Source organism: Falco biarmicus, chromosome 6 (assembly GCF_023638135.1).
Source record: "Falco biarmicus isolate bFalBia1 chromosome 6, bFalBia1.pri, whole genome shotgun sequence".
Classification (NCBI taxonomy): Eukaryota; Metazoa; Chordata; class Aves; order Falconiformes; family Falconidae; genus Falco; species Falco biarmicus.
In genome coordinates, this window is record NC_079293.1 from 33,617,714 (window position 1) to 33,640,743 (window position 23,030).

The window sequence follows — 23,030 nt, forward strand, 5'->3', positions numbered from 1 at the left end:
GAAATATTGCCGTCCTTACACAAAGGAATTTTGCCTGGTAAAAATATGGACAGGAGGAATTGCTGCTCTGCTGATTTCCGTGGTAATTTTGTAATTGATCTCAACTGCACAGGGATTTGGCTCTTTGGTTAAGATAAATGAGGCCTGGAGAAAGTTCTTTGAAGGTGACAGACATTTTATGGGCAAAATAGAACTTGCAGACCATGTTTGGTCTTTTCAGTTATTTTTTTGACATGCATATTCATTTACTAGATTAAATCACATTAAAAATAAATCTGACCATATGCATATTAATATTACTTTTTAAATAGTGTATTTCCGTATATTAAATTACAAATATATCCTTCTAGTGCTTTTTTACCCTAGGGGCTATGTCAACTACTTATGATGGTTTCTTTAAAGTTTTCAGCCTTTCCTCTACATTTATATTTAGTGACTTTCACAGGAGCAACCGATTGCTGCATTCACAGTGATTTATGTGGAAAGGGAAGCATATTCATATTAAGCGTATAATGAGAGCCCTGGAACATTAGTTTACATTTTGCTGGCAGTCACAGTGGCTTTGACAATGGATTTTAGATGACCTTAACATTCACATCTGAAACACACGCAACAACTACCCTCAGCCTTTACCCTACTGCTGATTTTTTGAAACAGTGAACATAAGATAAAGATCTGTTGTGGTTCTCTTCTCAGCTCTCCGTAGTATTTCATAAATAGGTCAGTTTTAGCATGTTTATATGAATTGATTCCCCTTCTGGGAATGCTGGGCTGTGATAAACAGTTCTTTCCAATTAGTTTGTTTTTTTAAAAATAGTTAGGGATTACTATTACAGCTAAAAATACTTTAAATATAAGTATATTCTAATTCAAAGAAATGTTTTCTGTCTGTTACTGACAGATGAACTGCAAATGCCCACTTCTGTTCCCTTTAAAATCAATATTGCTGTCTGTACACATGTGGACTTCCTTTTGGCAATACACAGCCAATTAAGATCTAGTGCTGCAGCACAGTGCCTACCACCACAAGTCATTTTAACCTTAAGGAAGGAATGATTGAGGCCAATGAGACTTCTTTGCTTTGTAATCCCTGCACTTAAACAGACATCTACAGGGTCAACTCTATTTTGTCATATTTGCTTTAGAAGTCATTCTTTTGGCTTACAGATTTGTACGTTCCTTTAGAAGCCAACTGTCCTTTTAGTTTTCATTAATAATCCATTTTATTTGATTTTGTTGTCAGGTCCATTTCTAAAAACAATTTTCATGGTAAACCAGGTCAAATGGTGAATCAATTCCCCAGCAAACTCCCTCAGCAATAAGTAGAAGCACTAGAAGATGTATGAAATGGTAAGGAATCATTACAAGGGACAGAATGGACTTCTACTTTTTGGCCATTATTTCTCATCTTGATGATCATATCTTCCTTCAGAATACTTCGGAGGATGATGATGTCAAACCTTGTGCCTTGACTCCCACTTCTTCGTATCATTGCAGCTTTAGGGTAGAGACTGAGGCTCTGAGCGAGCCTAGCTCTGCTGCTCACTTTGTGGTAGGTTAGATCTAACAGCAGATGGAATCTCTGAGGCATGTCAATTTAATTTTAGGTTGTGCATGTAATGCACATGTTGTCAATTGCAGTGGTGTATGATGTCTTTCTAGGTAGGAGGTCTTTCTCTCTCCCACTGGGTGATCATGCTAAGGATAAATTTTACAAACGTTATTAAATCTGGGCTCAGTCATGTCCTAACAGTCCGCATGAGAAGGAGAATATCTTTCAAAAATTATTTCTGGCTCTCTAGGAACAGGAGATTCCTCTCCTACTACTCTTAGCTACTCTCTTAGCAGCAGTGCATCCAGACTCCCAGGGAACAAAGCAAAAGCTCCAGATTTCAGATGGACTTCAGTGTTGATGTGGTTATAGAGTTTCAGTCAAGCAAGGGACTTCCAACTTAGTTTGTTACAGCCCTGTGACCACAGTTCTGAGGAAACTGGAAAACCCCAAAACTGGCTCTCAAACAAGTTTTCAGACAGATAGAACGTCATTGGCTACCTAGCTCCTCAGTAGAGAAAAATACAGAAGAGCCAGGTAGCTAAGATTAGTGCTCAAGTTGATCTAAAACCAATATTAGACAAAGGACACCTTCAGAGAGCAAATTTGCCTGGGAAAGAGGAGATGATGTTTTTGTGATCCAATTCTTCTAGCCGTTGGGAGCAGTTGAAGGAAGCTCTGCCTAGCAGAGCAAAGCAAAGCCTTTTCCAGGTAATCTGTGGTGATTATCTAACTGCTGAGTGATTTGTTCTCTGAGAGAATGTCATACCTACTGCTTGTTTTATGTTTTCTATCTTTAAAAGGCTTTCCTTGCTTTCCTCTATCCTATCACTTCTGGAAGCCTCCACTCCAGCATATTGCATCAGCCTAGCTCCATGACCAGACCAGACCATCACAGATGAGACTTCCAAATGAAACTTTCACCAGGGTTCCTTTGAGCATAAGGCTGTGAAAGTCAGGATGATTCCTTTTCTGAGGAAAATATTGATGAAACAACAACCATACTTCCCCAATTTTAAACAGTGTCCTACAGATATCACAAAAGGTTGAAATAATTGCATCCCTAACACTGCCAGTTTTTTAACAGCATGGGAGATAAGATGCTTTTATTGTATAAACCTAAACTGTAACTGTTTTAATTGTATATTCATAAGTTCAGGTTGGTTTCACAGTCAGACAGCAGTCCCTGACCCACCTGACACACTGGCACAGATGTAGCTTCAGCAGCATGTTATCTAAAGAGCTAATAGTCTCTCAGTCATGAGCAGTTCAGATGTTACCCTTAAGTTATATATGGTGCCTGTGGTCCTGGCCAACCTAAGACATTGAAGCTAGGCTTTCTAGAGCTCAGACCTATAGTTTAACCTTTGCAACAGGAAAAAAAAATAAATTCATATGTGCAACATGTAATTCATACTCCAGCCAGCCTACACAGACATTGTGGTTATAGAATATCAACAAACAATAAAGCAGACCAATTTGTATTTACATATAATATAGATGAACATTTGAAAGTATCTATACATAAAAATATGAACAGTTATATTAAAAATTCCATCAATATTGAAGTATTTTATCCCCTATTTTCAAACTGGTTTTTGCAACAAAAGCCTGGGTGTGGGCATTGACTCAAAACCAAATTCTGAAACATTCAGACTTGACTATAAACCCTTCAGCAGGATCATGATTTTTGCTTCTGAATACATGGCTATTTGTTTGACCCTTGCAAGACACTCACTGCTCTGTGTCTGGAAAGAAAGAAAAAAAAGTAAGACATCTGTCTTCTGATTTGCTGACATGAGAGGAGCAACCAAGCACCATCTAGCCACCATATGAATACAATAAGCCAAGCTTCACCACTGATGCAAAGCTTAACCCTAAACACTACACTTCCTTCTGCCGAAAGACCCCTTTCCACAAGTTCCCAAGTTTCACAAGAAAAAGGGCAAGATGCAAACTATGCGCAAGTCAAACTTGAATCTGACCCAGATGGAATAAGAGAAGAGAATAAAGTGCCACCCACACATAGTCTGCAACCAGGAAATAAAATTCAATTGTTTTATTTATGTATATTTATTTCTTTATGAGTATCTGTATTGTCTATCACCAGAGAACGGCTGTCTGTGTGTTAGTCTGGGGAATATAGTGCAATTTATTTTGAATAGAAATATCCTTTTGCTTTTTTTCATTAATTAGTATTTTCAAGCCACAATTTCCATTAATTTTGCTGGCACAAAGGATTCAGACACCAGATCTGAAGGATGAATATGTGCATATTTGTGGAACCCAGAACTGCAAAAATATTCACTGGAAGTACTACTCACATATCTAATCAGGGAAAAGGAATACTGCCAGGCAGCCAGTCCAACCAGTGATAGTTTGAGAAACAAATATTGGCTGTCCGCAAGCAATTTATATAGCAAAGATCATCTGGACAACATAAACACTATAATACTCTCATATAGCAAATATTTGTTCATTAATTTGACTAATTCTGTATTATGCTTTAAATAAACATTCTGAATATATTTTTATTTTCTCAACTTTTGCCAGATTTCAGTTACAGATTGGTATATCTAAGTTACTAAGTTACTAAGACAAACACTAAGCCAAATAGCATGTAGCTTGATATGCTCTGGGTATAGAAACATTGGTTGTAAGTAAAAACAGTGGCTGGTTTGAATAAAGGGGTTTGATTCATTTTCTAACTCATCCTAGATCACAAATGCTGTTGATTTTTATGTCTCTTCAGGACACTATCTAGAACACTGACTTCAAGTAGGTAGCTATGTGACTGTTAAGTAGTCACTGTGAACTGTTTCCATGACAAATAAATTAAAAATAAAATAAAATACAAAAGGTTCTCAATTTGAAATATTATAAGGTGGCCTGTAGTATGAAGTGGTCAGACAAGCTGTCAGTACAACCAGCTCCCATTTTAAAGGCAAATCCCATATTGCAGCAAATTCCCTTTCAGCAAATCAATCCTCGCTTCACATCAGCAGAAAAGGTGGAAGAGATAAATCTCAAATTACTTCCCTCAACTTGTTTGTCAGACTTTTGAGGGATTAATCCTTCCCAAGATCCAAAAATTCATGAAACTGTCCCTCAGATAGCTAAGAAAAACTTTAAGCTCTACCAGCTGGACCAGGAGTTCCCCACAGGTCACAAAATATAGTACAACAATGCAGCCAAGGAGCTGTGCATACACCTCTTCATACATGCATATTCAGGCAGGAATTACTGCCCTCAGCAATGCCAGTTTTAAGGATGTATGGAACATATTCTCAACAGGATTTGGTAGCTCTTGCTCCTGACAGCAGCAACATAAAAACCCCAAATATTCCAAAACATACTGTTTTGGAAATCAAGAGCAAGACTTAGCATGTCTTAACCACCTTTCCGTGTCCAATAATATTTTTTTTAATCAAAAATACATAGAGAAATGTTATAAACTCAGAACGAGTTGATTTAAATATCCTTTATATGCTTATAGGAAGAAACAAAACAGTATTCTAAATACTACTGAAATCTCCATATGAAATTAATAATTTTACCATAAATGTATTTCTGCATATGCTTTTTTCATTTTTGGTGTATTCTTGTATATATAAATAAGAAAATTGTTCATGTAAAGACATTTCAGTATTTTAACTTTTTGTAAATTGTTCTCTTTTAATCCGTTATATAAAATTTCTTACCTGTGTTCCAAGAAGTTTTTCTGCAATGAGGTTTTGTCTCTGAATGAGGAAAGCAGCCTTTCTTAGGACCATACCTAAGGCATGTATGACTATATTAAATCAACTGGTTCTAACTGCATGTCTGTTTCATATCTAGATTAAAAAAAAAAAAATGGGGTGTGGGGAAGGAATCTCCCATGAAGATCTTCACCCACCACTTGAGAAATAAAATATACTAAGCACTACTATCAGCTTGTGGTCCACAGAGAATTTCAGTAACCAGTTTAAACTGACATAAGCTTTCCTTAAAGCAAGAGACAGCATGCGGAGAAAACAGCCTCTGTGATCTTTCTTTGAATTCTGCAACTAGTTTCATTATTGATGATGTTATTGAAGACTACAAGCTAATACATCACTGTTGTAATGACAGTGAGATACAAAACTTTCCACACCTCAGTCTGACCTCCCAGTTTTTTATCAGCATAAAATCCAAATGTAGGAACTTAAAATACAGTTTACATGACTTCTCTTACCTGCATTTGAAACTGGGGCTAATTGGTGTTTTGTGATACTGCAGCTTGCTTGCTCTATGGTTCGGTTTTCGTTACAGCCGTTGTGTTACATTGGCTCATATGGCTGAATATCTGAATTAGGATTAGAGCCAAATGTAGAGCTGCTGTGCCACAGCTCCCTCAGCAGAGCAGCAAATGATGCTGAATTCCTGGACACTTTAATATTAGTGAATCTATGGCATTCATTTATTCATAACAAGGCTGTGATGCTGACCTAGTTTGCTCATTAAATAAATGGAAGTTGGAGAAACTAAAAAGAAAATCCTAGAGAGGTTTCATTTCTGTGCCTACTTGGTTGGATCAGTAATTCCTTTTATTTTCATTTCTTTTCTCCTGGCTGTATAACTGGATGAATTTGGTTTTGATTATTTTCCTATTAACTAAAATTTCCCAGAGGTTCCTGGTATTTGCATTCAGCTATTTCAGTAGCAGATATAACATTGCACTGACTACACCATCTACTGAAACAATGAAGTGGTAAGGAAAGCAGGCACATGTTCCCTACAGATGTTTGACCTAAGGCATGTTGGAGTTGCCAAATCCACCTTTGGGTCACACTCTTCTCCATCTGGAGGTGTACAAACATTGGGCCAAATGCAAGGAGTGATTTATAAACTGGGTAACCCTACTAGAGTCAACTAGAAATCTTGAATTTAAGTGCCAAAATCAATGCTCTAAGCGTCAAGAAATTGCAGCCAACAAAGACTTCAGTTGGGACTTTCTGGCACTCTCTATCTCTGAAAACTGGGAGACCATAAGTTTGGTGCTTACACGTTAAGTTTGGAAGTTTGGCTTTGGAATTCTGACTTTTAAATCTGTATTCACACCTCCAGGTTTAGCCAAACTTCTCTTGATCTTTTCTCCTATGTATTCCCCACAGTGGCAGACATGGACCAGAGAAATATGCCAGTGTTGGATGGACTTGTATCCAGCATTTCTGCTTCATTGTTTGGCCATAGGATTGCATGCAGATTGGCATGCCTAGCAGATGAGTTTGGTCTCTTGTTCACTGTTCAGTCCTTTCTGATACATTCCATTGCTCCAGGACAGCCAGCAGTAATGACAGCTTTGCCCTTATGATCAATTTTATCCATGTTCATTCTACTTTAGCAAGACTGCCATTGAAGGGAAGCTACCCGCTGCATCCCAAGAGAACACGATAATATGTGCCATCAGCCTAGGATGGAAGAGTCTGGCTCATTAAAATCACAGGTAGATACGTGTTTCCCCCAGATTCAGAAGACACATAATCCACACCTTTTAAGTAACACAAGATCTCAGGGGAAAAAAAAAAAAAAAAAAAAAAAAACACCAACCTAAAAGTCTTAAATTATTATGTGCTAAAGGAAAAGAACAGGAGACTTCATGGACCACAGGGATTCTGAATAAACAGCACCAAGCACTGAGTCCTCCTTGCTGTCTGTCTTATATTGTGTGAAATCTTTGCAGAAAATTAGTGCTGTTTCCATAGTGTAACAATCAGGCTGATACCAGTTCAGTGGAAAGGTTGTGTTCAGGAACATTAACAACTCAGTTTTCTTTCCCCTTCCATTTTCCCTAACTGATGCAATTGCTTTTATTACGTTTTATATAGTTTATATATTTGATTAAATACATTGGAAAGTTAAGGAAGGGAACTCTGAGCCATTCATTTAAACATTTCCTTTGCGGCGCAGGAAAAAGGGAGTTTGATGAAAACACTGTGTCACTATGAATATTCTTGCTTCCCCATTTTGAAAATCTAGTTTTCCTTTTTGCAGCACTTTGAAATAGACTTATTAATCCACTGAGGGAAATAAACAGCTGGAAGTAAACATTTCCCAACTGCTGGAGAAACACTGTTTCCTAAGCCATATCCAAGTGATCACCAAATAGATGCATAAGGGAAAACCAGTTCTTAGCCTGGATCTATGCCTGTGCTAATAAAGACAACAACAGTAGAGGGCTAGCTCTGTCACTCTTCTTTAAGGGTCATCAAGTATCCAACTTCTTAATTATCTCTTGGTTGCTAAGACCAGCAGCCAACACTGTGCTCAGAGCTGTACAGGGCAGCCTTCACCACACTGTCTAAATTTGGCGCACTGACGGTATCCAGCAATTCACTGGATGTTCAGTAGGCATCCAGCAATGCACTTGATGGGTGGTGAAGGCCAGAGCTGTTTGTAAAGTACTAGAGAAGTCATTTTCAAAGATAAGTGCATTTTAAGGAAGAACACAAAAAGGAGTACACAAAAGAACTGGCCAACAGTTTGAAGGAAAGTGGCAGAAAGTGGCACATTCTTGAAGGTCTGTGATTTCTCCCCTGCCATAGACATGTTATTTTTCATGTCCTTTTCAAGAATGCTTACATAAATGAAGGTTAATTTGTGTAAGGAAATAGTTAGGAAGAAGAACTTGTAAGCGCATAGCCAATACAGTTTCACTCATAATACAAAATTTCCCATCTGAAATGGAAAAAAACCATCTTGGGTGCAATAAGGAATTTCAGTAAAGTTCAGATCAAACAATTCCAAAACAAACAACAGAGGTGTGTAATTAGCTGTCCTGTCACCATGCTCGGTTAAAATGAAACTCACCCCACATGAAAAAAATCCATCCTTAAGTCCTCATGACAGTGTGGCCAGCCACGTTAACCCATAAGCACATCCCAGTGAGACCAGCAGAGTGTCAGTGTGAGGCTGCAGGTGGTCTCTGGGACCAAGCAGCAGAGAGGAAAGCCCTCAGGACAGAGGTGGCTGTGCCTGAAGCACTGAAGTGGCCTCAGCAGCCTGTATGAATTTGGAAAGAAACACAGGGGGCAGGTCTTATTTGTGAGATTTGAGAGCTCAACTAATAAGGCATGGAAGAGCCTGAAAGAGACTTTTCCTGAGCAAGGGAGGAGTCCCACAGCCCTGTATAGCTGTGTATCGCTGATGTCCTTCTTTGTTCTCTGAAGTGTGTCTGACCAACATCAGTGGCGATGGCAGGCGAGGAGGGACAGCAGGATCATGAACACACTCATCAGTCTGTAGTTACTCCCTAAGGGTAGCATTCAGCACGCAGACCCCTCCTTTTATATATATATATATATATATATAAACCCCTTCAGATGAGATCTGCTTTTACCTACTGTAATATTTCCTCATTGGGAAGTTTTCTCCTCCATTCTCTGAAAATGTACCTGACACTTTTCTGCAGCCTGGTGCTGAACTCCTGGAGAATAAATAGATAAAGAAAGAGCCTCAAAAGAATTTACAAGACATATATAAACTGAAATATCTTCACATACATTTGGAAGAAAGCCATGCTGTGTCTGGACAACTCTTGAATGGAAAAAATGTTGTTAAATAGATTAATCGTTCACACATCACATGTGATTTGAGCAGCCCCAGTTAGAAGCCAAAAGGCCAGAAAGAAAAAAGGTGTCACAATGAGAGAAGGGGGTAATTATGTGGTTGTTTGAACCAAGTGAAGGAAGCAAGAAGATGAAGAGATGTATGAATTCAGAGGCTCAAAGAAAGATTTGTGACGAGTTTTGTTCTGGGAGACACTAACTTGAACTTGATGCAGAAGGCCAAAGGGCTGCCAAAAAAAAGCCAGACTGGAGCAGAGTCAACAGGTCTAGTGATATGACAAATAAAATTATAGTTACAGCAACATGAAGGCAAACTAAACTGAAGCTGAGTAAGAGGTAGAAATTGAGCAATGAGATGGGCAGGGCAAGAACTCCAGCAACACTGAGGAAGCAAAAAGAAGACAGGAAGAACTACTAACACATACCAAAAAAACAGGGAATATTGCTTGAGAAATATTGCTTGAGAAATAAGGACTGAAGAAGAAAAAAACACAGGAAAACTGTGTATCAGGTCTCTGGTACAAGCTGATATACCTGTTGAAAAGCCAGTAACAATTTATTTTTTTTCCCTCAATTTACCCTAGTATGAAATACAAACTGAGACAGAAGACAAGCTGGTAAAATAGAACTTAGGAAAATTAAGTAAAAACAGAAAGTGATAGTGGGTCTCAGTGACGTGGATTTTGTGCTGCAGCAAAACCATCACCTAATTCTCTTACAACTTCTGCTGTAAAACTAGAATAGCTCCACTTGATTCAGCCAAGTCAAATTGCTGTAAAAGAGATGAACAAGCCCATAAACTCAGATTTCATTATTCCACATGTATAATGTAAAATATTGAAAATCAAATGCAAGTTCCATCACCAAAGATCAAGGAAAGACAGAGGCAAGTTAGAAATCAGGAAAAGAGACATGATATCCATCCCTTGGAAAATATTGAGGTGCCTCATATGACCTGAACACACATTTTGCTATTCAAACTTAGCGACACAGTTCTCCAACTGTTCAAGTTGACTTGTTCCTTACAACATACAATAAGAATGCAGACACAATAGACCTTGCAAATAATTTAACTGATCAGTAGTGACAAGCTCTGCAACAAACTTTTGATGATCACTGTCACTGATCAATTTGTTGTTTTGGTTTATTTTTCAATAGCTCCTTTGTCAGGAACTATAATACTAGTATAAACCTCTTTATATGTTTGGTGTAATATTAGACTCCAGTGAAGCACAAGCATAAGGTGTAGGGGAAGTCAGCACCAGCAGCTAAGGCACAGGTGGAGGAAGGAACACCCCATTTTAGTGATTTACCATGACCTCATCAGGTATAGCTGGCAGTGGAATTACAGCCCCAGAGAGCAGTCCAAAGGGAGATGTGAGCTGCAATGAGCATTACAGGGGTGCTGGCACTGCACCGTGCTGAAGCCACTGCTCTGCTTGCAGGTCTCATGCCAATATTCCTGCAGGGTGCTGCCCTGTGTCATGTTCTGCCGGATGCTGAGCACACTTCAGATGCTCCTTGAGTTTGCATAAGGTAAACTTGACAGGTCAATGGCTTAGCTTGTGTCTCCCAAACTCAGAAGTGATTCTTTCTAAGACAAGGAAAGCTTCCTTCACTGCTACAGCTCTCTGAGCAGTTAAATATGCATGTGGCCAAACTCAGTCCTCATAAAACCCAATTGACTTCATTCAAAAAACTCCTATAAAGATGACTGATGTCATTGGAGTCCCACCAGGGATGAATCTGGCCCATGCCATTTCTCCTGTTGAGTCATTGGATAGGAATGTAGAGAAGAAGTGCATGCTGGGCTCTAGGACTCCATCTCTCAACAAAACTGCCAGGGCTGAAAAAGAATTACATGCAAATATAAATTTGTCTTGCACACTCCATTAGATCTTCCAAATCAGCCACTGCTGTCAGCTGCCCAGGTATGAATCGTAATACCTCCTTTCACTACTGAAGGCTGAGCAGGAGTTTCTATACGAGTGTGCCAGGCCTCTTGGGAGCAAAAGCAGCAGCATTATCCCCAATTTACAGATGAAGAAAGCAAAACAGGGAGCTGAAGTGATTTGCTTCAGCTCACATGTGGTGACAGAGGTAGAAGGGGTATTGAAACGTAAGCACTTATGGCTCCTCGCCACTTAGCCCATGTATTCCTGTGATACATCTTTTTAATTTTCCTCTCCTTTCCCCATCTTCCTTCTCCCCTGCCCCCAACCCCATCCACATTGTCTGTAGCCACACAACTGGGAAGCTGGGATTAATCCATCCCTAGGGAAACTGGGATTAATATACAACTCATGCGGAACCTTTAAAAAACCCAGTGATTTGTGGTCCCCTTTTCAGAGGCACATGTAATCCACAGCTGAAAAGTAACTGCTTGCTGTTCCAGTGCACATTCTAAGAGAGGCTTTTGCTCTGTTTCATGAATGTACACTGCAGACCTCATCTGACAGGATTTCTTCCTGCATCCAACAAAAAAACAGGCTGAGTATGCTGTGCAGAATCAGGCTCTTGTGGAGTAGTAACAGTTTATGGGCAGAAAAAGAATGACTGGAATGCAAAGGGGGGGAAAGAGAGCGAGAGAGTTGTGCCAAGACATCTTTACATTTTCTTCTGTAACTGGAAATGGTTAAAAAATAAATAATTAGAAAAAGATCAAAAAATCTGTTTCCCTTGTAACTCTTGCAGGAAGAGACAGCTAGAGTCAGGTGCCCTGGTTTTTACCCTTGCAAGCTCCCATTCAGTGATGTTTGTATGATGAAAATGCAAAATTTAAAGCAACTGTGAAAACAGGATCAGCTCTCGATTGGCAGACAGAGGCCTCAGTAAGTTTTATTCACTGCGTGAATGTCAGATTTAAACACATGCAAAGAGAGAAAAAAAGAAAGAAGGGGAGGTAATTAATCATTTAAATTATTTGTGATCCTGATTCAAAAGGCACATTTCCCGTCTAATTCCTTTCGTTTATTTTGGGGGTTAGTACGACTTATCTCTTCTGACTGTCATGATTTCATCTCTGCTTTGCTTTCCTTGGAATCATTGAACTGATACTGCCTAGCAAAATTCAAAACACTGGAGGGAACAGGCAAACTGTTCACCAGTGCAGCTGAGAGCACGACTAGAGAGATAGCCTTTGTTTGCATGAGGTCGAAATCGGCCTTCTGGGAAGGGGAAATACGCACACGTATGTGTGTAGTACAAATGACATTAAGAGGCTGTGTGTGCGCATCCTGTGCTCGGTATGCCCACGTAGTTGTAATACAGCTGTAATCCTGATTATTTCAATCCTGGAGATTATTTTTTTTAATTGCACATAAAAATACATGTCCAAGTAAATTCTTGGCAGACAGATCACCAGGCTTCAGCCTTGCAAATGAAACTCTTCTCATGCCCAGCTGGGAGGAGCAGTTTCTCCACCTTCGCAACCCTGCAGTTATAATGGTTCCCAGGAACCAGTAACTGACACGGTTTCTTACCTCGCCACGGGTGTTTCGGTATCCCGGTGTTAAGGAGGTGGTGGAGCGACCGTGGGAAAGCCGCGATGGAGTGACCCTCCCTGCATCCCTTCCTCCCTCCCTTTGGACCCGACTCGGATTTCTGCCTCGTAGTCACGACCCCTGAAAACCGACTGGCTCCAGGCGATAGAGCCCTTCGCTTTCTCCCTACACGCCGGGACCCCGGGAGCATCCCGGTGCCCTTACTCTGTGTCACGAGCCACACACGAGGGACCGGGAAGTTCATCGGGGATTTTCTCCCTGAATCTCCCTTAGAAGCAAGGCACAGGGGGGGTGGGGGAGTGGGGGTGGGTGCCCCCCCCCAGCCCTCCGGCTGGAGGTTAACGCCATGTCAGTGCTCAGAGTAGGTCCCCCCTAAGAGAGGCGCGGGGGGTGCAGGGGGAGCTCTGCGGGCCGCGACCCGCACCGGGTCAGGCGGCCGCTCCCGCTGGGCTTGCGCAAGACGAAACGGGTAAATCCCAGCGGAGGAGCTGGGGTGGGCGAGAGTTGCAGGGGCAGTGCAAATCGCCCCCGCGGAACGGCAGCCCGGCAGCGGCTCGGCAAGGCGAGGCCAGCGCGGCAAAGTCTCCCTGCTCCCGCCGGGCGCCGCGCAAAACGCGCGCTGCCGAGCGCCGCGCAGAACTCCGCGCCCACTCCCACGGTGGCGGCTAGGCGCTGCCGCAGGGCGGAGGGCCAGTCCCAGGCTGCCCCCAGGCTTGGGCCATTGTCACCCCCGCGCTCCTTGCTCGTACCTAGCGCTTGTTTTCCGACGCCTTTTAAGACAAAAGCAAAAGCCGTTCCGCGGCGCGGAAAGCCGGTGGCGGGTGGGAAGCAAAGCAGAAGCCAGCCGGCTGCAGGCTCTGCCCGTTCCCCCAGCCTTCGGGGCTGGGTGCCTGCACGGGGGGCGTCCCGGCACCCCGAGGGCCTGCGCGCCGAGGTGGGCTCTGCGGCCCGGCCGGCAAGTGCCTGTGGGTGAGTTACGGTGCGCTCGGATCGGTGTCCGGTAGAAGAGGGGAGGGGGAGACGTTTCTCCCCCTTCCCCTGACATTAAATGAGATACAAGCGCAACTTTTTCCCTGTCATTGATAAGATTCCTTGACCAAATAAAGAAATATTTTCTGAAAGCGGAGTGGCGAAAGGGAGAAAGGAACCGCCTGGACCGAGCGGCTTGCGGCGGCAACGCACCCGCGCTTCGGCCGCGCCGGCGTAATTTAGGCCGCGCCGCCGCGCTGCGTCGCAGGAGGCATCGCCTATGGCGGGGGCACCGGCTTGTGCAGGGGCGGGGGAGAGGGTTTCGGCTTTGCCGAGGGGACGAGGAAGGGCGGCAAGAGGCGCTTCAAAGGATCAGGCGGATCCCCTAGCTCTGCGCTCTCTCTCCCATCTCGATCCAAAGCGGTTTCGCAGTGGAATAAACATCTCTGATCCGAGACAGCTGCCGGGAACCAAAGGCCGCCCCGACCAGCGCTGAACCGGCCGAAGATGCGGCTGGAAAACGCCCGCTCCCGCCGGGCGGGGAAGGGTGCGGAGGGCGGCTCTCCCCGCAGCGCCATCGGGCTGTGAGAGCAGCAGCACTTCGCCCATTATTCATCTGATTTGTGTTATAACACTTCTGACACCTAATCTTATCAGCTAATAGCCAAGATTTAGTCACCCAAGACGATTTTTTTTTCCCACGCCAGCAGCAAAATTATTTGACTCCCTGCAGATCTGTTTACTTTCTTCCACCTTAAAAAAAAAAAAAAAAGGCGGGGGGGAGCGGGGAAGAAAAAGAAAATGAGGAAGGGGCAAAGCTTAGGTGTAAAGGAAAGATCCAGACTTCCCAAGGCTGGTAGAAACAAGCACTGAGGAAATACCAAGTGAACTCAAAAAAAAAAAAAAAAGTAAGGTCCTGAATACTGACAGGGAGGGTTTGGGATAGAAGACACCAGAAACCAAATGAACACATATGTAGTCCATGCAGACATGCCTGTAAAATAACGATTTATTTTAATACTTAAAAAACACACACAATCCAGTGATAAATGTCAATTACCAATAATCAGCATAAAGTGCCAAACAGCCATACATTTTTTTTTTTTTTTTATAAACAAAACTTATTGGAATGTCTCTTAATTTGAATACACTGTTCAGAAAGCCAGCATTTAAAAAAATATGCTCTCAGGCTGAGATTTGTTCTCTCCCATCAGGACACTCGAAGACTTTAAAGTACCACTGAAACCACGTTGTGCATACCGTCGGTTGGATGTATTGCCACCTTTCTTTCCTCTGTTTTATTTTTTTTTTTAAAGTCCACGAGTTACAAACCTCCTCATAGCGCACTAGACCACAAGGCAAAGGAAAAGGTCTCCATGTCCCGTGAACACTGATTTGTCCCAAACACCAGGGCCCTGCAGGTCTAAGATATGGATACATTTTCTAGCGCATGATAGGACTCCCCACTTGAGAGATTTAGGTCATTTCCAAGCATCAATTTTCTTCTTCTAAGAAAACAAACTAGCAAATGAGATTTGCAAGTTGCCCTTCTCCTTGTCCTAATGGTGCTGTGATGAGAAACCACCATTTCAGTTCTTAATAGTCTTCTGGAATTCTCTGTATTTCCTGAAGTGTAAAACTAAGAAGCTTTATACAGTCAAAAAAAAAAAAGTATAAAATAAGAGGTTGTTGGGGGTTTTTTTGGGTTTTTTTTTAAGTAATACTTTTGAAAGCTAGGATTTGGGGTTTTTTTTTTGTTGTTGGGGGGGGGGCTTGTGGGTTTTTGTTTGGTTTAAAAGATTCCTGTCCAACACGTGAGCACCACCTTTTGGCATAAAGTTTATCAAAGCCACACAAGTCAGCTAGCACTCTCTGCATCATTCATGTATATTTTAAATGCAAAATGATCTTTTCACCCACGATTTAGGAATTTAGTTGCTTGGGGAGGGGGGGGGTGGGAGGGATGAGGATTTTGTTCTTTTAAAAGTAAAAACAAAAACAAAACACAAAGTTCAGTGCTCCCATCCTGAAAGTTTTGTTTCTGCTCTGGTTTTGGTGTAAAGTCTGAAGGGGAGGAAAAGTTCATGGAAGTTGAAGATTCAGCACTTAAGTTTGGCAGGTTTCAGTTCCTTTACTTGCGTGTGCAGTGTCTTGTGGACAGCTAGTGTTCTGGACTGGCAAAATCCTTTCCCGCATTCTTGACACTTAAAAGGCTTTTCTTTAGAATGGATATATCTAGGGAGAGAAAAACAATTGAGATGTCAGAAATAACCAGCCTAAACTCAGCAGCGAGCTGAGATGGAGAACATGCTGGAGCTTTTTACACGTACTGCTGAGACCAAGAGTGCTGGAGTGCGGCACTCAGGCGATCGTCTGCATGTGTGTGTGCAAGAAGAGAGGGGGGTGTTGGAGGCTTACAAGGGTGCCTTGCTTAGGGATAAAGAGCTCTTCTCTAACTTCGGGGTCCTCAGGCTGTGTGTCTTCATGACACTTCTGGATAATCACAAAGACAATGCAAACAGAGGGTGAAAATATTTGCAGAACCTAAGAAGGAGGCAGTGCAAGTAATCTTTGCGGGGTGATTTTTGCGGGGTGAGTGAGTAGAACAACAAGACTGACTTCCAAAGTGAGTTGTCTGGGCTCCTTCACTGGCAGTGGGAAGAGGAAAACCTAGAGGGAACACTGCCAGCTGCGCCGGGACATGACTTTTCTTACAAGCACCTTGATCAGTAGAGGTGGCTAACAAGGAGAGTACAGATACACAAGAGAAAAAAGGATAGGAGAAGAATCGTTACCTGTGATCCCTCAGGTGATCTTGTCTTCTGAAGGCCTTGTGGCAAATGTCACATGTGTAGGGCCGTTCATCGGTGTGGGTTCTTTCATGGATCAAAAGGTTGTAGGACTTAGTGAAGTGCCTGCCACAGAATTTACACACGAACTCCTTCTTGGTTTTGGACGGTAACCTTCCCCGTGTGGGTTTCTTCTCTGGAGAGAGTTTAGTAACCTCAAGCAAAGACCCCAGCCCTGGGGGTGAGCCTTGACTGTCTGCCTGTCCCAGTTTAGAGTGGTCCTCTTGTGTGGCGGCCACTGCTAAGTTGGCAAAGTCGAAGCGGGGTTTGGCTTTGAGGGTCACGTTGGTGGCCTCTTGCTTGGGCTGGATGACATGTGGGAATAGTGGGAAGGTCGGTAGCTGGAACCGTGCATCCACCAGGCTCGACACGCTGGGCACTTTGGAGAAGGAGGAGCGGGGCAGATGCATCGCTGGGTACCCCAAAGTCCACTGGTGCAGGTGTACAGCGTGCAGGGCACTGAAGCCGTAGAGGTTGGAGAGGTGGTCAGAGGGCACAGCTGGCAGCCCATTGAACGCTTGCAGGAAGGAATAGTTGGTGAGCTGGAGGGAAGGATGGATAGGCACTGGGGCCGGCAGGGTCTTACTTCCCATGGTGGCCGCTCAGGAGGAGGATCTTGGGAACAGGGGAGGAAAAGATCTGGAAAATAAAGACGGAGGGAGGAAGAGGGAGAGGTGGATTGATATGAAGATAAAAGCAGAGGGAATTTCTTCACCTCACCCCCCTTAGCATACTTCCCCAAAGCCACAGGAGGAGGCTGCCTTGGACTTAGGCGTAACCAACTCTTGGAGACCCCACAGGTCTCCAGACTCTCCTCTCCCCATCCCTTTCACACAGAAGTTGTACCCCATCCACAATCATTCACCCTCCAACAGCATCCCTGTGCTAGGTAGGTCTCCGATGATCCTCTACACAGGGACAGCAAAGAGATGCCGTTTTGGCCCACAGAGCTCAAGCTTCTCCCATATAATTTAAAATCCCTTCCTCGGCACCCTCAGCCTTTAGAAAATAGTGGGATACTGCCCACTATATCTGTCCACCAGCACTGCCTTTAGCCCTGACCCCTGAGGCGACACAGGGAAGGGTGCAGAGAGCTCACTGGCCCTGGGTTGCCAAGCTCCCTGTGGTCTAACCTCAGCCAAGCCTCTGTCCCTGGGCGGTGGAGGCAGTTGGGTGTTGGGAGCTGTACCTCCTCCCTCACTCAAAAGAAGAAAATCGCCCAAATTCTGAGGGGGGGGGGGGCGGGGGGGAATACTAGCCAGCAGCCCTCCCTCTTCTGTACTGCAAAAAGAAATGGGAAAATGCTGAGTTTGGGTGACAAATCTGAAGTGCCATTTGCTCTCCCCAGGGGGAAGTGCCTGGCTTTAAGCCACGTCCTAATCTAGGCAATCGCTTAATTAGAACCCTTCAAAAGGCAAAAAGGCAAGGGCTGGAGGGACCCTTCCCGTGGGGACTCCCAGCCCACCAGCTGCAGGGCCGCAGGGCCACAGCCCTTCCCTGGGCTGAGTGCCACCACTTTGCTCTGTGTTTCAGGGTCCCACCAAGCCCCCAGCCCCTCCTCTGGGCCAGATTCCTACCCATTCCACCCCACAAGGCAGAGGGGAAAATGCTACAATGCCGCAACATCGAAGCACATCTGGCCCTGCCTGCAAACCCAGCCCTGGCTGCTGTCAACCATTTGGCAGGAGATGCCTCCCGAGGGTTGGTGGTGAGGAACACAGCTTCCCCTCTTTGTGGGTGCGAGAAAGAACCCACGGCTTTTGGAGGCACTGCAACCCAGGGAGCCTCCTTACTCCACGGCCCACAGCTTATACTTGCTTTTCACCCAGTGAACTCTGGGATTTGCCCTCAGTGGGGCTGTTTTCCAGCAGGATCCCCGTAGGGTCCCAGTAGAGTCCCTGCAGGGTGCTCATAAGTTCCCCACAGGTTTGCTGCAGGGCTCCCACAAGATTCACATAGGGTCCTCATAAGATCCCCTATAGGGTTCCTGCTGAGTCACCATAGGATCCCCACAGGGTCCCGGCAGGATTCTCACAGCACTCAGCCTGGAGTTCAACCCCACGTGAGAAGTAAAGCCCCTTTGGAGAAAAGGAGTCAGCAAACTGCTGCAGAGCAGTAATTGTCCCTCTGGGGTGGAGGGCTGGAAACCAGTGGCGGAAGAGGTCTAAAGACCAGGGAAACAAATCTGATTTATATGTGGGCTGCTGCCTGGACCGAGGAGCTGCAGCTGAGAGGGTGTGAGAGGGAGAAGCTTACTCTGAGCAGCTCTGTATGCTGGGCCCACCTTTCACATCACTTTACATAAATCAGCAGCAGGAAGAGAGACTCAAACCTTAGAGGAATTCCATCGCAATGACCCAGAATAAGAGATTGTGACATTTTGCCTTTTTTAATTGGATACATTTTGGATAGTGGGAGATTGAAAAGTGCACACATTACATTTTCCTCCCTCTCCCCCCCTCCACCCCCCCTTTTTTTTTTAACTATTTAGGGCCGATGAACCAACCAGACTGTTTTGTTGTTCAGCTGGGGAAATGGTTTTTATTTTGTTAGTGCTGGCCATACGCTAGGCATGTCCACTTCGCAGGACAAATGCCTCAATCGATGACCCCGAAAACAAAGTGCGCGGAAAACATTCTTGTTCAGGTACCTGAAATGTCTTTTCCTATCTGTCACAACAGCTCCACATCTATTTTCCTGTCTAGGTAGCCCTAGATCTCTCAAGCATGAAACATGCCATTGCAAACGGAGTTAATTTCTGGGTTTATCCCTCTTTCTATCTTTGTATCCTTAGAAAATATTTAATATGGAATATTTAAGCAAAAATCTACTGTGTCAATTTGAGTAAATTCTGGCTCGATGGCATTTAAAAGATTCTCTTTCGATTTCCCAAACGAAGAAGGGGGCACAAACCACGGAGAAATACAGTCGGGTCATAACAGCATCCACTGCGCCCACAGTTTTTTTACTAGAGCAGTTCTATTATTAAAAAGAGAGAGAAAAAGAGAAAGAAAGAAAAGAAAAAGAAAGAAAACAAAGAAAAAAGGGAGGGGGGGGAGAGAAGAAGAAAAGGGGAGGTGGGAGCAGTGTTCACGTTACTACAAGTTTCTTGGCACTTTTCCAGAAATGTAAGCTACACTTTTGCTCTGTGCGACCAGGATAGTCAAAAATATAGGTGAAGAGCAAAGTATTTCAGAAGTCCCCTCTCTCCGGGACATCAAAGCGAACGCGTTTCACAGCGCAGTAACTCTCCGCTCTCCCGCTTGCCCGCAGAGAGATCAACATATCTTTGATTTCGGTGTCACCTCCACCTTTAATTCTGTTTCATGTAAACAGATCGTTATCGGTGCTTCTTTTTTAATTTTTTTTTTTTCTACAGAAGACAACCCCGCGAGTTCTCTGCTTGAATTCCCCCATCACAATAAAACTGTGCGGGGTTTTCTTTTTTAACACAAACTCAGTGAGTAATTAAGAACAAACCACTTGTGTTCTGACTGAAACAAAACCCACTCATGCCAAGATAAATTTACCCTGCAAAATAGGATCATAAACTTGAAAGACTACATCTGTCTCCAGCTTTCTTACCCTTTGTCCTATTTGAAGATACGGTAATGCTATTGTCCAGTTGCCATTGTTTTAAGACCATTGTAATCTTAACCTTCCAGATTAAATTCTACCTCCTCTATATGCCAAAAAAAAAATGAAAAAGAAAATCTACCCACCTTTTTTCTGGTAGCATAGCAAGGGGCGAAATTAAATGGATTTTTAAGTAATCTTGAGGCTAGTCAGTATTTTTTCCTTTCTACCTTGAATTATCAATTTCCGATTTGTCCTTTGAAAGGGATATTTGTTACATTAAATACCTGACTCATAAATAATGAGGTTTGCTAATTAGTTCCACATGGAAGAATGGAGGAGGTAAATTACCCTGAGAACGTTGCTTATTTTTACAAACATGATAAAGTAGAGGGCATAAAATGCTGCATTCTTGCGATAGCCTCGAACTACAGTAATCAGGTTCATCTGTCAAAAAAAAGCTCCCTTGTTTTGCCTGAATCTTTTAAAGCCTGGTAGCCCTTGTCTTTTCGGCTGCATCGCATGGCACATGCAGTGTTTTGCCACCAAGTCGGCTACTTATTTTGTCCCTTTTGAGGGGGTCGAGATTTTCCCTTCCTATCAGTTTAAGCGGGGAAACAGAGCTTACAATTTATCTGTGTTTGGGAAACTTACTGGAAAGGGAACAAAATTGCCCTTTCACTCCGCATTATTCGAGCCTGGTGCTCTTGAGGAATAAAGTGCATCGTTCAGCACAGATATATTCAAAGTATTAATGAAGTGTGCAGAATCTATTAAAGCAGGTTTATTCGGGGCTAATTGAGCGTGAAAGAGTTAATTGCTAACATTAATGAGGACTGGAAGGACTCAGTCAGCATGTGCCTTGGATATCTCCGCTCAATCCTTATAAAATCATCATTCACATTTTATCACGCAATCAGTGTTGACAAGTTTCCCCGGACCACCGTTGCGAACGCGGAGGAACGCGGCGCATTTTAGTCTCGCAATAATAATACTAATAACCAGGGTCCAGCTGCACCAGCGATCACTACGCAGCCCGGGACAGCCTTTACCCAAACCGACAACGGCAACAACACATTCCCCGGGTGCAGGCCCTGGTGGCCCGGTGGCCAGGAGGGCCCCGGACGGGAGCGCAGCCCCGCGGCGGGCTAGCCGGGCGGGAGGCGGGTGCGGGCGGGTGCCGGCGGGGCGGCCGCAGGGGCCAGGCCCCTCCATCCTTCCCCCGCGGAAGTGTTTAGGTTGGTTTGGAGGTTTTCTATCTGTGTGTGTGGTTTTTAATCCCCTCGGGCAAAGAAAGGCCCCCAGCACAAGATTCATTCTCGCTTTCTTCCCTAGAGAAACGCCCGGTGCCTGCCCGGCACACGAATAAACCGTCCTTCCTCCCTCCCGGCAGGCGGGGAAGATTTCTTCCCTCTGCACTCATCGCTTCCCACGGCCGCAGCATGCACAGCCACGGGTAGGGGGCAAAACCTTGGCGGTGACACCCCCGCGGAGCACCGAGGCGCATCCCCGGGCCCGGCCGGGCGAGGCGGCGCCGTTCCCGGCCACCCCACAGCCGGGCTCCTGCCGCGGGACCACGCAGCGCCCCGCCACAGCCGCAGGGGCCCGAGCCCGCCGCTGCGCCGGGGCTTGACCCTTTTTCTCGCTTGGCTTCGGTCTTACTGAACTGGACCTCCTGTGCACCTGTCCGGGACACGGCTCTAGCCCTCCTGCCCCGCTCGCCTTTTATCTGACAATTCCCGCAGCGCTACGGTAATCTCCGAAATGCTCGATTTTTATAGTTTCCCCTCCCAAAAGCCAACTATAACAACTATACCCTAATCCTCGGCTTTGCACTGACACTTTATAGGCTCGGCCTCGAGAGAAGCTCAGTCTCTCCCTACGCTGAACTTGTTTCGACCCATTCAGAAAAATATATACGTCAGGTTCATTTCTGTTACGGCCTTGGGAGGAAGGCAAGAAGGTCCTCGGACCCTAAAACGCTAAAAATGGAGTGGGAGAAAAAGAACCGAAAGAGGGAAAGAACAGAAAGAGAAAAGTAATGAACAGAGAGGAGAGAAGCTGAACATTCGAGTCCATAAAGAGACGTTCAGGCTTCTGTTTTGCAGCTCGTTGTGTCATTTTTAGCTTGGGTTAAACACACAGCTCTTCCGCAAGGGGGGATAAACAACTTTGAAAGGGGAAGACAAATCTTTAAATAGCATCAAAATATCCGAGCCCCATGTGAAGGCTTCCCCCAGCCCTCCGCCCGCCCAGAGAGAACAGTCCTTCTCACGTGAACCACGATTTCCCCACTTCTTCTGCACCATCCAGGGGATGGTGGGAGGGGATGGGGGAAAGAAAGACAGGACGGAGAGAAAAGGAGGTGTTTGGATCGATATCCCCAACCCCTGAGGCTTGGTAAAACAAAAACCAAACAAAACGAGTTGTTCTTTTTATTTACCTAATCCCGATCTGTGCTCCACCGCTGGCAGCAGTTAAAAGATCCTGGGCTAAATTGGAGCTGGTAAAATAAAATAATAGAAAAAAAATAGGGAAAAAAAAAAAAAAAAAAAAAGAGGCTGGGCTAGGTCAGTGTCTCTGCTGGCCCTGGGGGGCACAGCTCTCTCCCACCCCACCCCACTGCTCCTCCGGCGGGTACAGGCAGATCCGAGCGAGCAGCGGGGCCAGGTGTCCAGGTGCTCTGGCTGATGGAGACGGAGGTGCGCTCCCTCCTCCTGCTCCCGGCGCCGTCTGCGTGCGCTGCAGTGCAAACGCGCCCGGGAGCAGCCGAGCTCAGACTGAACCGATCCCTTCCCTCCAGCCTCCTCCTTATTTCAACCCCCCCTCCCAGCTCCCCCCTCAACCTCCCACCAGACTCCGGGCATGCGCACGCAGGGAGAAAGTTTCTGGCTGGGAAGAACCAACTTTTCAACCCGCTTCTCCTGGAGGCGCAGCAGCCCGGGGCCCGTAGTCCGCGAATGTGTGATCTCGCCCCCCCGCCCCGCTCCCGCAG

General features: G+C 44.7%; 1 protein-coding gene across 2 annotated transcripts; it reads right to left on the reverse strand.

The window, feature by feature from the left end:
- Positions 1-14,589: 14,589 nt before the first annotated feature.
- On the reverse strand, positions 14,590-22,815 carry OSR1 (odd-skipped related transcription factor 1). 2 transcript variants are annotated; one of them, XM_056344730.1, is made up of 3 exons: positions 22,479-22,815; positions 16,406-17,098; positions 14,590-15,845 (listed from the first exon to the last, which is right to left on the reverse strand). In XM_056344730.1, exons 2-3 carry the CDS (start codon positions 17,050-17,052, stop codon positions 15,710-15,712), a joined length of 783 nt encoding a protein of 260 aa, XP_056200705.1. In that variant the 5' UTR covers positions 17,053-17,098; positions 22,479-22,815; the 3' UTR covers positions 14,590-15,709. The 2 variants fall into 2 exon arrangements, with proteins under 2 accessions (XP_056200705.1, XP_056200706.1); XM_056344731.1 differs by lacking the exon at positions 22,479-22,815 and having other exon boundaries at positions 16,406-17,628.
- Between the last annotated feature and the right edge of the window lie 215 nt (positions 22,816-23,030).